Here is an 18,385-nt window from a genome sequence, read left to right on the forward strand (position 1 = left end):
CTTTTTTTCTGAAACTTTTTAATGATTTGCACCCAGTGAGTTAAAGGGAGTCATAAATGTTACTGGATTAAACACAAGTATCCATATTTATTTTCTTAACATAAGGCAACATTAGGTTTCTCCCAGACAGTGTTTTATGGTTTTTCCAGCCTAATCCGCACTGCACAATGTGTTTAATTTAATCTGTAGCTAACATACCTTTGCACTGTCAGTTGTCAGCAGTCCAGTGGAAGTGTAGAGGTGCAGTTAACAACTTTGTGATAAAGAGCCTGTAGTATATCTCTTGTTCCCAGAGAAATTCCATACTCATCACTCATTAGGAGCTCCACTCCTGTTCGTGTCTGTCCAACTAAGGGATTTCAGACCTTTGCAGATCAGGGATCCCATTCCAAACTAAAAACTGGAAATCAGGGGAATTGAATTTATTTTTTGTGCACTTTGCAGATTCATGTGTGTACTGGAATACAGTAGAAAGTAGAATAAGATGAGTAAATGAAATTGGTCTTTAAGGAGAAGAGTTTCATGCTTTGCATGGTCCACAGCAGAAGAATAACAACTCATTGTGGCAGAAAGTGAAGACAGTGTTGTTCACTCACACACTATTTCTGACTAAATTAAACTTTCCAGTCTTAACCTAATTAGCTTTTAGTTTTCCAAAGGGACTTTGCCTTCTCCAGTTTAACAGCCGGTGGTCCACACTACTAGTGGGGGGATTTAGTATTTGACTCTCCTACTGGTACCATAAAATGTTGGATTGAATGAAGAATTAGAATTCATAGAAGATTAGAAAATGCCTTGCATCTGATTTTGGAAAATGAAATCCTTCAGGCTTGCTCAAGTATGTGGCACTTAAGACTAAAGAAAGGCTCAAAGGGGTTGAAATCAAGAAACAGATTTGAAACCCTCTCTTGAAACGGAGAGGGGAAAGGTTTCATTAAAGAGGCCCTCAAGATCCACAGCTATGTGTCTCTGCATTTAAATATCTCTTTCCTATTGTCCTGATTATATACCGTCTACTGTATGTCTAATTAACAAAAATACAATATTGTAATTTTATTGTCTTTATTTTGAAAGAATGGGAGAACTATGTGAAATTCTTGCTTAACTGAGAAGTATTCAGACTTGAGAAAGGTTAAAATTGTCAGAAGGGCCCAGCATACCTCTGAAAGCTAAGTGTTGCAATGCAGCACACAGAATCTTCTGGCTGTTATTAGCCATGCTTTAAATCGTCACAAAGCTTTCAATAATTGAAGAAGGATCTCTGGGCCAAGATGTCAACTTCTATTTCTGTGAAAAGGTTGGAAAACTGCTTATGCAGCACCAAAGATGTGTGCAAAAGGAGAAAAAAATCACATATTCTAAATGCTTACTTTTCTCTTCGAAGCATTTGCATTATAGTTTTGTATGGTGATTTCCTAGGGTACTTAAAAAGACAATTTTGACCTGCTTCTTTCTCATTGATCAGGAATAACTAGGTAAAAATTAAGCTCACGTAGTGAATGTTAGAAAAGGAGGGGATATTTCCAGTCTTGAAATATCTCTTTGGATTATAATCTAAAACCAGACAAAACTGTTGGAATAACCCAATAACTGCTGTTTGTCATTCAATTCCACCTGTGTGCTCTGATAAGAATATAATCCTGAAAATCCTGTGAATCTAGAGTTGAAAGATTCCCTATGTTGGTCAAGAATCTTCGTCTTCCATGAACCTGAAGGTGACCGATAAGGCCAAAGCAGAATCTGCACTCTCTCTGGCAGGCTGAGCAGGTGTTGCCTCTGGAGATAACCGGTTGCGTACCACATGCTCCTGTCGTGAAGAGTTCACCTCAATGCCATCTCTTCACTTTCTTCTTCTGATATTTTTGGATCTCAAAGCGGCGACACCCTTTCCAGATCTTCTTCCTCTTTCTGTTTGAGTCAAGGGCCGTAATCATCTAGGAGTTGAGAATGATGTTGCATGTATTCAGGATTGTTTTTGCCAAGTTAAGATGGGAATCTCATGACGAGAACCATCTTGGGGGGCCTGGAGCCTGGCATCCAGATGACATGACCAATCCATCGGAGCTCAGGGTGGATGATCATAACATTAAAAGTCAGAGGTGTGTTTGAGCCTAGAAGATCAGTAAGCAGGAGTTTATCCTGTTGTCTATAACATTACACACAGGAAGAGAACATGACTCTCCTCAGATGGGACCCTAGTCCATTGCAGGACTGTGTGCAGCTGCTGGCAATCAATGATACAGCTGGGCTGACTTATTGAAATTGGGGTAAACTACTTTGCTCTAAAATGTCTGCAGCAGGGACTCAAACCAAAGTCCAAACCTGTGCGCTATGCTGTCCAATAAATAAAATTGGTTCCAGATAAGCTCTTTTAGCGTCAGCAAATGAAAGATCAGTGCAGTGCAAAGCCATTCAGCTTTGATGAACTCTGCTGCAGAGAAGAAGAGCTGCATATTACGTCTCACAAAATTAGCATCTGTAAACAAGCAAAAAAGACCTATCTGCAAAAAAGAAGGTTAAATTTATACTACAGTCTCAATACACCATTTTTTGCTGGTGGACCACAATGCAAAAACACCGGTCACCATGAGTAGTATTGAATTATTTTGGACTGTAAGATTGCCTGTCTGCCAGCTTAGGCACCCAGTTTGCTCTCCTGGTAGGTGGATGCCTTTCAGCAGTTCTGGCTGCACATTGCAGAACAGGATCTGTCTGGAGACCCGAGTGTGCCTCCTGAACACAAGTTGAGTAGTGCAGCTGTTCTACTGAATTCAGCATATAGCTTGGCATGGGAAGACACTACTGCCTTCATTTCATCAATAATGTGGCTGCTGCAGCTCCAGACGTCCTCTTCGTCTGACCTCCTCTGGGAGAAGGGCACATTTTGGCAGCCTTATCCGGAAAACATTTTGACTGGCTACCAGAGGAATGTCTGCAATACATCATCTGATTCTGTTCCAGATAGTCCCTAATAGGGAATGCAGGCATGCAGGCCAAACTGCACTATTGTGTGCATTTAAAAGAAAAGCACAATATATCACACATTGCAGCTAACGTTTACAAGTACAGCACTACTTGAAATAGGGTAAAGCATTTAACATACTTAGCATTCTCTGACTGACTATTATGCATAGACGTCTTGCTATTTCTCAAGCATGGATATTGTGTTTTGTAAAGTTGTAAGATGTGCTAATGGAAACTACAAGCAAAATGCAAAGCCTAAAGAGAGATGTACTTTAGATTGCAGCAGATTCCAGAATACATCTATTAGTTTTAGTGTACGTTTGCTTGCAGTTTGTGAACAAGTAACTGTTCTCACAACTAATATTTCTTAGGACTTCACTTAAGAACCAAGCCTCTTAAAATAAACGTTCACAAAACCTTTAATGAAATGAAGAAAAAATAACCCATATATATTTCAGCCCCTTAAATAAATGCTTTATACAAAATAACTGAAGTGTTGTTGGGACATCAGATGCCATTAATGTAGTTTTGCTTTGCCTTGTGTTTTTCTCAAAATATCCTTTCAAAAACAAAATTCTCAAATGTAAATTAAGCAAATCATTCTACTTCAGAAGCTTAAGAACCTGCAGTGCTAAATCATTAGCGTAATATCTTCACTGATCATTCTTTTACACTGTTCAGAGCTGTCAAGCAATGGAACTCTCAATGCACTACCTGAAATCTCAATCCGTAACAGACCAGCAAAATGAGGGAAAAGAAAGCTTTCAAACCAAAGCTCGACTTGAAAATTAAATATTTCTTGACAGAAATGTTTGGCTTAATAAATTCATTTTCACCTCAAACTGTATTTTGTTTTAGTTTTTAAGAAAAGTCTTTAAGTCTACCGTTCCCAAAACAGTACTTCAGCAGAAAGTGAAAGATGATTATGAATGATCTCTGTATAACTTGGTATAACTGTGTGATGTATTTTAGGGTGTGTTATATGTAGCTATGTGTAATTATCTGTTGCAGATCTACATAGTGAAAGACATGCCGACCTTGTACTGCTAAACCTGTATAAGCATAGGACATCACTTAATTTTTAAAGACAGTAATGAAGTTGAAAACCAATTATGAAACTTCTACCTGCTGGATGGATAATAGTGTACGATTTGTTGCATACCATCGAGAAAAATCTATATAGTGTAGTAAAGCACATTGAAGTTATGGTAAAATATTCATTAGGAAGCATCCCAGTCAGTGCAAGTAAACCACAGTAAAAGCATAAAGTATAGCTAATGAGTGTTATGCATGTACAGTAGTTGTGATTTCATGACTTTCAAGGTTCCATTCTTTTGCATTGAGGAAAAAAGCTTAGGGAATCTCTTTTCTTTTTTTTTAGACTCTCTGTTTTTTAGATTGTACAGTTTATTGAGGGTTAATATTTTTTTCTGTATTCTTAGAACCGATAAAATTACATATATTACCTCTCCTCAATAGCAAAGAGCATCGGCTGATTACTTTGAATAGTCCCCATGTAAAAAGAGCATTTGGAAAATGTATGACTATCTCCCTTAAAAAATAGTAGTGGTTTTGATTAACAATTGTGTAACTGCATAGGAGTTTGAATGAATAGATTCATCCTCCAGATGGGTGGCTTTTGTATAAACTTCAAAAAATGTTATTTAGCAGGAAGGAAAATGTTTAAGCTTTGAATAATGACACTGTAAATCAGCAGGGCACCTTGTGGTAGTGGTAGATGAATATAACATTTCAAATACTCAAACATCAACTTGACAAATGTACTGTATTAAGTCTGGCTGCAAGCCATGCTTTTCTGAATCGGGGCAGCAACTGTGCAAAACTGCACTTTTCTAAAAGGCCCTGATTACTCATCACTCTGACTGCTGATCAATTTCCTTGACTCAGCTGGATAGACTGCATTAGGAAAAAAACCCTCCTAAAGACACGTACATTATCGCTTTCACACCAACAAGCTCAAAATCATCAATAGAAAACCATGGTTAAAATACAATACTAATACGAAATACACTGAGTGGATGCAGGAATAAATGCAGGTATTTCAGTTAGAAGACAACGGAGATAAACCACATTTCCCCATGAAAATCTTCCCTCTGTACAGATGTTTTGGAAAGTCTCAGGCTGAATCCCACTGGGTGTTAATAGTTCTTTCAGAGCTTTTTCTCAGCTGTTATTTTTTTAAGATTAAATATACTGTATTGTTCCGCATATTAAAAGAAGATTTTAGTGCAGTGTTTATAACAAATAACACTGAACATTCAACACAGAATCATTTTCTGTTTGTTTTGTTAATGTTTCTATATACTGTAGGTACAGTATCAGAAAAAGACAGAGCTGTTTCTCCAAACACATAATCTTGCAGGTTTTATAGATTTTTAGATACTTTTTTTCCATTGGTAAGTATGAATTGGAGTCAGGAGCGGAGATCCAGATCATATCAGTAAAGCCTGAAGATTAGTTTACTTCTGTAACAGAGAGTTCAGAGTGACAACTAGAAAATTATGTTGGCCACAACGCTGTGAGTAGATGGAAACAGATTTAAACCTAACAGTCATACAATGGGCTCAGTATGTGGAAGGAATCAGCATGGATCCCTGACTCCAAAACTGCAATGTAATCGCTGTTTATGATGAACACAGACTGAAATATATATCTTTAGTGTACTGTTAGTGTAGTATAACAGAACATGCTTTTGGTGAGAGAGGGACAAACTGATTGACTTAAAATCACGAAACGAAAAATCTGTTTTTATAAAATAAGAGCTCAGATAGTGCCTACCTCACAAGGAAATTTGTGCGTGTCAGTGGGCTTTCAAGGTTGTCTTTCAAGCTTAAAAATCAGGCTTTACTTATAGAGAAGACAGCCAACAAGCTGTGATTAAATGTATTATTTCCTGGGAGCAGACGTTTATTTAACATAAACCAAAGCCTACAGTATGTGCTACGCAGTCAGCAGGCGTGATGGTCTGGGGACTAGGACAAAACGTGTTCTGTACTGATCGTCATCCCGACTGGAAAGGCAGGACTTTATCTGGGTTTGGTCATGGTTCCCAGAAGCCAGCTTCCTTTTGTATATGTGTCTGCAATCTTTTCTCTGACGGGTAAATTATTGATAAACCTCCTCCAGGCCCCCTTACTCCACTACTGAAGAATGTTTTAAAAGAGCTGCACAGACTGTAAATATTTCAGCATTCTGAGGGAATGAACTCAGAGCTTCATATTCTTCTCTTCTTTTTGTAGGCGAAGATTTTTATTCAAATACATTTATAAAGTGCATGGTAAAAACGGATATATATATTTATATTCCTTTGGAAGCTGATTGGGTATTTACACAATATACACAAAGTTCGAGGTACCCCCTGGGGGAGGCAGGCGAGGCCTTGAAGGGGAATCACAAAAGCTGGCACGTCACGCCGGCGTCTTCTGAGTGATTGCAATTGTGGACGTTCCAGGCTATGTGAGAGCACTGCAGAAGGGAGGTCTCGTCGCCCCGGCATTTCAGATTGTCCAGGTGGATGCTTCCGCTGCCTTGGCCGAAGAAAGCCTCCTCCCGGGCGCTGGTGGCGTTGCCGCAGCCCAGCTGCCTGCACACGACGCGGGCGTCTCTCAGGTCCCAGGCGTCGTCGCAGACCGTGCCCCACTGGGCCCGAGAGAAGAGCTCCACCCGGCCCTCGCAGCGGTGCGTCCCGTTCACCAGCCTCACTGAGCCTGGGTGAGGACAAGCGCCAGCGCAGGTCACACTCCTGCATCTGTCTGCTACCTGTTTCACCAGTTCAGGGGCACGGGCAACTGGCACGAGGCAGGGCACACTCTGGACAGGACGCCCGTGCATCGCAGACATACAGACGTTCACACACACTCACACCCGGGCCGACTTTCCCAGAAGCCATTTAACCCGCCGGTATGTCTTTGGACTGTGGGAGAAAAGCCACAGGCACACGGGGAGAGCATGCAAACTCCACACAGACAGCAGGAATTGAGCCCAGGGCCCCAGCTCCGCGAGGCAGAATTGCTAACCAGTGCGCCACCATGCTGTCCTATTTGTCACACTTGAGAAATAATCAGATGTCTGGGCAGCCCGTTTCAGATTGTGCCTCTTCGTGGACTGATGACTTTTTAACTTCCTCAGATACCCAGCGCTGTCTTTTACAACACTGTCAGTGGCACTGAGCTATGGAGCAATGGGAAGATTACGCTTTGTAAACGCAACATCAGTTTGTCTATTTTCCTTACCTATCCCACTTGGAACTAAGGTAATGGGAATCCATGCAGATTTCCATCCATGGTCAAATATGTGGGATTTCTACAGGCTTTACCAGCTCTATATACTGTATTCCCTGCGACTAGCTCTGCACAGACTGTCAATGCAGATCTAATTTTTTTAGTGTTCTTTAAAAACACCCTGTTTGCTGTACTTCTGGGGGCTACTTACCTTCAGTGGGTGCTTTGGTGGAGGCAGTTGTAGACGTAATGGCAAAGTCTTTAAAAGCTGGGGGCATTTCTTTTGCTGTAACAGAAAGAGTCAATTTTGCTGTTAGTCTTCTTGGGCTCGATAAAAAATTAACAGGTAGCCTGGGCCTTGAGTTTCTGCTTTAAACAGCATTAGCGCTTTATAAAAACACATCCAGCACAGTACAGTAAAAAAACAATAGGTCACAGAACCGAAACGGAACATTTTTGGTTATGGCTGCTGCTATTGTAGTTAAGGCATGGGTTGACTATACTGTTTGGTAAAAATTGTGCAAATTATTGCTAAATGTAGAATTTATTCTTTTAAAAAATGAGTTTTATTCAATGACCTTTGAATTAGGTGAGTTCCCCATTGTCTTTTAAAAACATTTCACCTCACCCTGCCATGAGTTCATTCATTACTCCCCACATGGCTCAGGCAAGGCGATATTGCATTTACCGCTGCTGCCTCTCGGCTCTCAGACCCAGGGTTCGATTTTAGAAGAGCGCATCTCCTGTGTGGAGTTTACACCTTCTTCCTGTTTCCACCTAGTTTGTGATGGAGCATGCGTGTGTGGACCCTGGGATGGACTGGCTTCCCATCCCAGGGGTAGCCTTGCCTTTCCAGGATAGGCTCCACGTTGCCTTGTCACTTACCAGGAATAAGAAGCTTTCTAATAATGGATGGGTGGAAGGCTACCCACATACAGTAGCTTCTGTATGTAGCTTCATCACATACAGTGTGATGATTCATAGGTTGCAAGTTGAAATATGAACACCGTTCTCCATACTTTTCTCTTACTTACTGTCTTAGAAGGTGGTCTTACATCATAAATTTCAAAAGCAAGTCTTCACTTTGCAATCTGGGATTTTTGGAACATTGTGTGGGAGTAAGCATCTCAATACATGATGGAAAGCATGAATCATGAGCTTTAATTTGGGATCTTTGTCCCCCAGAAGTCAGCTCCTTTGATGGCATGTTTAATCTGGTATTAAGAAGTTGGTTTAAGCCTAGGTCATGCCAGTATCCATCAGTGACAGTTGTTCCCAGAGCAGGAATGAAGACAGGGAGGAACATGCCTAGGGAAAAGGCGAGTGAATGTTAAACAGCCAGAGCCTTCTTAGCCTTTGATGAAATATCAAGTCCTTTCTGGGAGTCTGCCATTACACAGGAGGGAGACAGTCTGACAAATCCTTCAAGGCACTGTGGCACAGAACCCTCAGCTCCAAGGCACAGACTTTGCTAATTGGCTGTTCCCAAGAGGAGAGCCAAGGCCGTCTTACCCTTGCAGATGACTCCTGCGTCCTCGTGGTGGCCACAGTTGTGTTGGCCCCATCCCAGGTTGAAGCAGTCGGTGAGGTAGTTCTCGGTCCCAGCGCAGTCCACGTTGTCGAGCAGGATGGGCCCGGAGCCGTAGCCGAAGTAGCCCAGCACTTTGGCTTCGATCGCGGGGCCGCAGCCCAGCTGCCTGCACACCACATCAGCGTTGGCCAGGTCCCAGTCGTCGTCGCACACCGTCCCCCAGGCATTGTTGTGGAAAACCTCCACCCGACCCTGGCAGGTGTTGTTCCCATTCACCACACGTATAGCGCCCCCTACTGGAAGCCAAGAGAACAAAAGGTCAGAGAAAATCGATCTGCATTCAACCCCTTACTGACCAAGCCTATTTAAAGACATACCACCTATATATACATATTTAAGCTGAATTGTACACTCTGTTAAGAATTCGATAAATATATAACTTCACATAACATGATGAATGGGTTTTTGAAAACGAGATATAAAGGGACTTCTTCAGCACAGTGGACTATGCTGATTCTCCTCTCAAGTGTGAAGTATTGTTTGAAAAAAATAATTCTTAATATCCATCCATCCATCCATTAGCTTAAATCACAAATAACTGCACTGTGCAAATATGGCTTTGTATATGGATCTCACATGATCACGGTCCTTGAATAAAGACTTGCTGACTGAAATCTGAAGTCTCACTCCCACAGCAGTTCAAAGGATCTGTGCTTTGTCTGAATGCGTTTCATTTTGAAACACTGGAAAACCTTTGGGACTGACATGCACTTGAATCTGCTGATATGTCTTGTGTTTTTGGACTGAGGAAACTAGCATCATCACCGCACTGCAGTCAACCTGCCAGCTTTTTAAGATTTGCTGTGTGAACGATGTGATATCATGTGATTGCAAATAATGATAACATGATTAGATTATTCCTTCCCTCCTGCACTAAGCAAAACTGAAACCCATTTCTGACAAAGTGGAATGGAAACAGAATATGACAGCCATTGAAAACTGAATTAAATGACTTCATATGTTTTTGTACTATTGCAGCATTTTACTTCTTGTTTACCATTCTCTAATGTAGTCTCACTGGTCTTTTTCATGCGAATATAACAAACATTGTCATTGCTACAAAGATTTCTTGTTCACTAAGGTTGAATGAGTTAAGCTAAGATGTGTATCATGTGTATCCTTTCAGGGCATTGTATCCCACTAATTTCTGTCCACACCACCTTTCCCAACTTAATGCTTTGAGAGCTTCCAGAGCATTCCAGCTTCTAGTTCCAGTGGAACAGCATTTACTTAGCAGCTATATGTCTGAACAAAGATAAAAACTGAAACTCAAACAAAACACAGAACTTTCTATGACCAATGAGTTATCATTTCTGCACATTATGACTCACTCAGGGATACTGTACACCTAGAAGTTATGAATATTTCTGATTTTAATCCCTACAAGACTGTGCCTTTTGGCAGGCAAAAGCACCCATAATGACGAGTTGACATTAGAATAGATCTCACCCCCGTGTTGTCATTACCTGCTGGTACAGTGGACGTTTTTTGAACCATCATTGTTTGAGAAATCGTTGCTGTGACATCTGTAGCTAAGAATAAAGAAAATGAAATGTATAAAAACTACACAGCACATACAAACATCTGTATACGGTTGTACTTTCCAGCCTTTGAAATTCTGTCTTTGTTAAAAAATTGTTTCTAACTAAACAGATTGTCCGCAGTTATATCTCTTTTATCTGGGTAGCTTTTTATAGAAACTATTCCATCGTTTGTCAGGTTTTTGGTGTAGAACATCATGCAGTGTTTGTAATGTGATGCAATGTGCAGTGCCTGGTTCAAATTATTTAAATATGGCAGAAGAACGCAGTGAATTTACTTTTTTCTCAAAATGACGATTCTAGACTGCCACCTAGTGTCAGATCTGATATTTTCAAAACTAATTCTCAAAACTGTTGCACAACATACTGTATTTGAGGTGTACTGTAACCATGAAACTACAAATCAAACATAATTTCGGACATATCAACTCTCTGCAATACAGTACAATGATAAATCATATTTTCTCTTCATTTTCAGTATTTCCCTGTACTAAACTGTATACATTTTTGTGTGTAGCATCACAGAAATCAAATGCATGCCTTTTCCCAAGACAGGAAGAGCTCCACCAATGATGGTACAGTACCTGCAGTCTTACCTGTAGTAGCGTCCATCCTGTACACAAGGGCCCTGGCCATTGTTGCAGTGAAGTTTAGAGAAGGTGTTGGCGTTGTTGAGCCTGTTGTAAAATGATAACGTTTGCGTTTTATGGACAAACATAGATGAAGAAGCGTGAGGCTTATAAGAGAAGCTGGTTTGTGGTTTTAGCTCTTTTAGTTTTCCCAGACATTGTAACACTCAATAGAAAGAAGCAAACTGATAAGGGTGAGTGAATTATGCCAAGCCAGTCTAAGCTGTTTTTAACTACTCTATTGCTGAGCCACAGACATTGGTTCGGATTGTGAACCTGCTACTACAGAATTTGTGACTAAATTATTCCCATACAGTAAATTTGTCTCTAAAGTTTATAGCCATACAGAATTAAAATATCAGTCTGGAATTTCTAATTCTGATATGGTTTCCTCTGCTCTTTAAAATCTGATAATGGAGTATACGCACTCACACATATTTGCTTTCCACATTGTGCACTAGACCTACATTCAAGAAATCAATGGCTGTGTGAAAATCCTGAGGACAGAGCTCTTGCAGAGTAACTGTAATTTCAGTTAGCTGGCTTTCTTTGAGAAAAAGTAAAATATTCAAATGCACATTGGTATAACTTACTCATTAATACAGTATAAGGAATTCCTGTCAGTGGTCTCTTGCTTTTTTTGGTGTCACAAACACTAGCAAATCTGAAGTCCTTGCACTGTATTCTGTAAAATATGCTCTTAACTTATTAGGAGTGTTTCCAGTCCCTGGTTTAACAAAGAACTCAGTTCTCTGCAGTACCGAATGAGCAGTAGTAGCTTTTTTGAACACACATGTACTGGTAAGGCCAGTGTGAGCCCATGATGGACACGTGCTTGTACAGCTACCTGAGCAGATCACTCCAGCATCTTCGTGGTGCCCGCAGTTGTGAATCCCCCAGCCCAGGCTGTAGCAGGAGGCCAGGAGGGGCTCGTTGCCGTTACAGTTGACGTTGTCCAGGAGGATGAGGCCTGTGCCATATCCGAAGAAGGCATTGGTGGTGTAGGTCAGGGCACTTCCACAGCCAATCTGCTGGCACACCACATCAGCGTCCCTCAAGCCCCAGTCGTCATCACACACCGTACCCCAGCTCCCCCGGTAGAAGATCTCCACCCGGCCCTGGCAGGAGTCCGCACCGCTCACCAGGCGAATGGTGCCCTCTCCTGGAAGACAAGGGCAACTTCAGGGCAGAGCTAAGAGCGGGACTCTTATCAGGCAGCAGAGAGGAACCACTGCTGGAGATTTTCCTCAAGATGACAGATAATCCTGAAGAGCTTCCCCAAAAAGATAGGAAGAAACACCACCTGACCCTGCACCTTTGACCCCAAACTCACGCTGACATCAAATCATGGCCCTCACACTTCCTCTTACCCTAAATACAGCTTATCGCCACGTGAAGCTCGAAATGGAAAGCATGTTGGGAATCTCTTTGCACTGTTGTCCTTTTAAACAAAGCCACTCTCTCAGCTGTCACATTGACAGTATGTGTTGCCCAGTTCAAACTCTTTTATAATAATCCTGTTCATAATCACCATCATAACTTCTGTTCCCAGAATTTCCTGTTCAAACTCCCGAACAAAAGGCCCAAAAGTCATTCAGGAAAAGATAGAAATCACAGAGCAGTAAGCTACTAGGAACAAATACAAAAACACTGAATCCTTGTCTCTGTATTTTCCTTCATCTCAAAAATAACTCCCTGTCTGATTTTGGTGAATGCCTTTAAATGTCTTTGCAATGCTACTATAGGAAGAGGTAAGGCAGCAAAGTTCGACTCAATGCCTCTTCTTACTTCTTGCGTGCTGCCCAGAATATTTAGCTGGTGACAAAATCCAGTGGTGACATTTTTGGCATTGAGAAAGGTTATAAACACTGAACAGCACTTTTTCTCAAGTTGCTATTGAACTTTCTCCGGCACACACAGTAGGGCATGTCCACCGGAGCTTGGGTCTTTCCCAATGAAATGTCACTAGTATTCTCATTAAAGAGGAAGAAACAAAATGGCCTTTGACGGCAATATTATATATTCAGAATGGAGATATTTGGTTGAGTCTAATTTAATAACTGGGCTTTTTTCCTCTTCATTACTAAAATTGCCATGAAGACTTTAGATAGTGACCTTGTTTGGAAAGACATTACTGTGCAGATGGAGAGAAAGAGGTAAGACTAAAAAAAGGGTAGTTGATCAGCAGAACTCTACAGTCAAGAACACCATCAAGTTCATACTGACGTTTGACGTTAAAAAGTGAGACCTTTGGTTACAGAATTCTGGAATATTAGTCTCCCATGCCTTTTCTACACCTGTGGGACAAAGTATAGGCTGTATTAAAACACTTTTGAAATGCAGACAGTTCCCCCGTACTCTTAAAGTGGGGGAAGATGCAGTTGCTGGAGCTTGACCACTAAAGAACAGGCAAATGTTGCAACAAAACTGAATACAACAGAAGAGAACAGCTGAAACTTACGGAGTCCTGTGAGCTGTGGAGGTGGGGTAGCAAAATTGCTGTGTTCTCGCACTGCTGGCGCAGATGTGTCTGTAAAAAACACAAGACGAAAGAGGAGTTTACTCCAATACACATCTTGAACACAGTAAATGGCTCAGCACTGTGAACTGCACTTTTCTGTAGAATATTCATTTGCTCCACTGCACAGGCCTTAGAAAAAAAATAAATACGTTGAAAACATGGCTTCCATAGTCTCTCTTTATTCGCAATTTTGAGATTGGCTGATATGATTTTTTCCTAAATAACCGATCTTCCAGGCACAGAAGGCAGAAGAGTACATGAAAATAAGGTTTCTTAGAGCTGTTCTTTAATAACGCTGGCACGTACGTGAGAGATGATTCATCCGAGACCCATCTGTACAACTGAGGGAAACTGACCGCTGATGCCAAGACAGATCTGGTTTGGAAAGCAGCACAAGCAGGAGTGTCTTGGGCTTTTGACCATGCAAAATCGGTATGACAGCAATCACAACAAGTGGGGGTTTGTTAGTACACCTACAGCCTCTCTGAAGCCTAAGTCAATGCTAGGAAGCACGTCAGGTTTTATTAAACCAAGGGCAACACAACACATAACTGTTACAGTATGTGCCATCTGTCCATCTGACTTTCTGTAATTCAGAGAACAGGGACTGCTCAAGTCTGCTTGTGTGTGCTATAGTTCTGCCAAAATACAAGGAAGCTGCACAAAAGGACATACTACGTTTCAATAATACGTGACACTGGCTCCCCCCCCCAAACAGCTTAAGTCTGGTACAGTACCTCTGCAGGTCACAGCCACATCCTCGTAGTGGTAGCAGTTGTGGACGCCCCAGCCCAGGCTCTCGCACTGGCCCAGCCCCCCTTCTCCTCCCCGGCAGTCCACGTTGTCCAGCAGGATGGGCCCGGTGCCCTGTCCGAAGGCCGAGCTGCTGGCCACCGCGAGCGCCAGGCCGCAGCCCAGCTGCCGGCACACGACGTTGGCGTCCACCATGTCCCAGTCGTCGTCGCACACGGTGCCCCAGGTGCCGTTGTGCTGTATCTCCACGCGGCCCTCGCACCTGTTCCTGCCGTTCGCCAGGCGCACTGGGGGACACATTGCGAACACGCGCTCACCTGAGAACACCGTCAGCGACCGTCCTGGGCCCTACAGCCAGCTAATGAATTTGATTCTTTCTTTTCCATAATAGAGCACTTGGCAACAACAACAAAAAAAAAACACATGCAACCATACAAAATACACGCAACACAAGTAGATTCCCCCAAAAGGAAGAAAAAAGGAGTACTAACTAAAAAAATAATCTGGTAAGAGAAATCCCATGCTTTTTATTTTAATCTATGCATACTGTATGTCTATTTTCTAACGGCTTCTTCAAGTTCAGGGTCATGGGGGGAGCTGGAGCCTATCCTGGCAAGCAATGGGCACAAGGCAGGGTACACCCTGGACAGGACGCGTCCATCTCGGGGGGCACACACAGCCCCACACACTCACACCAGGGCCAATTCTCCCAGAAGCCAGTTTACCTACCAGTATGTCTTTGGACTAAGGTAGGAAACTGGAGCACTCAGAGGAAATTCAGGTGAACACAGGGTGAACATGCAATCTCCGAAAGATAGGTTCCTAGGTCTGGAATTGATCCCAGGGCCGCCACAGTGCTAATAACTGTGCCACTGTGCCAGCTTGTTTTGATTTTTTTTCCCAAAAAATAATCAGACATTTGGCAAATAAACACATACAGTATTTACACATAAATAGATGGTTTTCATGTAGCATGCAGCACCATCACAGCACACCTAACAGGGAATAAAATTTGATATTTAAAACATCAGTGATTACAAAAGTGACACAGTCTTTTCACAGGTCACTGGGAAGAGGTCAATTTGTAGTAAAACTAAGTTAAATGGGGTTGCAGTATATTTCCATGAAATAGTTTTTTCCTTTAATGAAGGAAGAACTGTGTAGTGTATTCTTACCTTGTGGTGGAGATAGTACTGATGAAGTCCTGTTGGCTGTGTAGAGCAGAGAGAGAGAAAAGCCTATGGTCAAATTATTCCCTTGTAGGGAGGTTGTTATCCCTTTTGACCTTTAAAGGCACAGTTACTGTATATTGGGATCTTCCTGTAAATTTATTTCATATGTTAGGAGATACTCTGTGGCCTTTCTGCTTTAGTTAGACACATATTAAATGAATATGCTGGAAGAGCATCAGAAATCAAAATCCAGATTTTTCAGGGAAGAAGTAGGGCAAGAACTGGTTTGAAAACAAGGATGTTTAAATCTCTGTCTTCAGCAGGGGGTACTATGAGATCCCATCTTGAAATGTCTGCTTCTAGATCACATCACGGTGCCCCTGTGTCACAGGCACAAAAGCAAACAGATTATTTTAAGTGTTTGAAAGAGTGTATGTTCCTCAAAGGAATTCCACAGGCATTGTGGTGTTTCATGAATTGGTGTTCTGGGGCTTTACAGTAAAGAAACTAACACAAAGGTATTTATCGTTCTCAGAAGAATGCCACTTGTATTTTGTTAGTGTTATTGCTAAAGGCCTTGATGGTTTATAGTTTCATTTCCAAACAAAGGATGAGAGGCTTTTAAACAAAAACCTAAATTGGGTCATTCCGTGGGTGATCTCCTGTTAATTTTGTCCATTTTAAAGGTCAGAAAACCTGTTGTGTTATTAAAACATTGATCGTTATCATATTAAAAACACAATACAACTCAATAAATCCACAGGAAAGCAGAGACTTCAGGCTTAAGAACACTCACAGTGGAATAAAAACATCTAAAGCTTTGTCTGTGTGAGTTCATTCTCAGAGTGAAAACATTTCTACAGTACATCCCAAAATAAAAATGCTCTTAATGCTCTATAGTCATCTGAAATTATATTGAATTTGTAACAAACCTAATACAGTATCTACACATCATATGTCATTATTGGAAAGTCAATCCCTATTATAAGGATTCAAAAATGTAAACAATGCAAAAGCATGACACTTACCAGCAGTTTCTCTTTTGGACACACTGAGATATCCTTAAAAGTTAAGAAACACAAATTAACAAGAAAAAGATGCTTTATAAAAATACAACTGATCTCTGACGCACACAGGCATGAATACTGACTAAAATAATGTTCTTGGTATGTGTTTTAGGATTTTAGATTTAAAAAAAAATAAATATTAAGAAAATTACAAACAGCAGATTTTTACATTTTTTTAGTTCTTTGGTGATTAATCAACAGTAAAGCAACTGCATTTTTTCCTTTCATCTTAATGATCTTTCCATGTTTGAAGCTCACTCACTCATTGTGGAATGAGATGAAACCACTCTTCGGGATTTTAGAGTCTTTAGTTCATGATGATCTGGATGAGCAAGGTCAGGCTGGCAAAGCTTGTCTGAAGCATTTTCTGAATTTCTGAAGTGGATGTGCATTTAAAAATAAGAACACAAGGCGCTTCTTTACCCGAAGAGTGGTGGGAGTGTGGAATCAGCTGCCCAGTCATATTGTTGAAGGCAATACCCAAGGATTCTTTAAAGAAATGGCTGGATGAGACCCTGGGATCAATAAGCTACCAACTACCAAAGGGACTAGATGAGCCAAATAATCTCCTGTTGTTTGTAAACTTTGTTGTTTGTAAATGTTCTTATATTCTGCTGGGCAAGAAAAAAAATTGGTACAGTAGCTACATCAGGCACAGAGGTACTGCATGTACTGTTGACTTTTTAAGATGACTTTTTCTAGAGTACACCCTTCGAAAGAGTATAGCATAGCGAGTAGGTTTCTGGACTCATCTCTGGTAGGTGGAGGGGTCAAGTCTGGTTGAAACAATGCTGTTGTATCTTCAGTGGATGGACCGCCCGGTTTTGGATTTTCGCCTTCTCTTGGATTCCCCCTTGGACTTATTTCTGGATTGTTTGCCTCGGCCACACCTCCCCCGGACACCAGCGCACCATGGACACGCCCCCTGTTTTCATTCCCGTCTCCCGCATGCTTTTCCCCCGTGTTTTCCCCACTCTACCCCGGATCGTGTCGTCTGCATAGGGTCCTGAAAGAATGCCTTCGTTACAGAAAGGCAGCTCCTAAACCAGCAACAGTGCCCATTTTTCAAAGCTGTGCCACGATGCGGCCTTTTCACTGTTTGTTGGAAGCATTCCTCACTCTGCACGTCAGCACTTTCCATAAAAAGCTGACAAAGCAGACAACCTTGGGAGTGTGAGGCCTGGGTCAAAACTTTAACATTAAATACCTTTTGCCTTTGTAATCTACAGTAGGTACTGTATTTTTTTCCAGTTACTAGCGTTTCATAAGGCTACATTGAAGGACTTACCGAACTGGAGGATGCAACTCATTAAAATCACGATGAGAAGAGACATTAGGAACAAGGCCAGCAGCCAGATGGCAGGCCTCCAGCCCCTGAGCAGATTGTCTGGGCTGTTGCCTCTCATTTCCTCTTCTGACAGCTTCACTGGAGATGTCTTTGTGATGGAAGGCTGCTGGAGCCTTCTCCTTCGCTCCTGCAACACAGTCATGCCAGTTAACGACCACCCTGGGCAGACGTGGGAGAATTAATATGCATTTATTTTAAAAAATCAAGGTAAAAAGCCCTTCAACCCTTCTGTAAGTCATTGTAAGCTTGCAAATATTTCCATTTATTGGAAGCGCCCATTAGGAACTACCTAATCCAAATTAGCATCCTCACCTTTAACAAAGCAATATGCAGCAATGATTGCTGATAAAACCTACCATGAGCAGTGAATTTCAGCAGCAACTTACTTAATAAACTTGCAGTTTGTCTTTGGTATGAATGTCTGCTCGTTCCAGTGAATGAGCAGTGATTTTCACAGACTGTGTAATGGTCAATTGATTGACAGCCTTCCAGCTCAGAGGAGGAGTGCAGTGATTACAAAATCCAGATGCGATATCTATTAGTTCCAGCCATCACTTA

General features: G+C 41.6%; 1 protein-coding gene across 1 annotated transcript; it reads right to left on the bottom strand.

Annotated features, from left to right (window-relative positions):
- Positions 1–6,375: 6,375 nt before the first annotated feature.
- ssc4d (scavenger receptor cysteine rich family member with 4 domains) lies at positions 6,376–17,969 on the bottom strand. Its single transcript, XM_088907216.1, has 5 exons — positions 17,768–17,969; positions 14,225–14,527; positions 11,814–12,125; positions 8,718–9,029; positions 6,376–6,692 (listed from the first exon to the last, which is right to left on the bottom strand). The coding sequence occupies exons 1-5, from the start codon at positions 17,967–17,969 to the stop codon at positions 6,376–6,378; spliced, it is 1,446 nt and encodes a 481-aa protein (XP_088763342.1).
- Positions 17,970–18,385: the final 416 nt, after the last annotated feature.

Source organism: Atractosteus spatula, chromosome 27 (assembly GCF_055471065.1).
Source record: "Atractosteus spatula isolate fAtrSpa1 chromosome 27, fAtrSpa1.hap1, whole genome shotgun sequence".
NCBI classification, from domain to species: Eukaryota; Metazoa; Chordata; class Actinopteri; order Semionotiformes; family Lepisosteidae; genus Atractosteus; species Atractosteus spatula.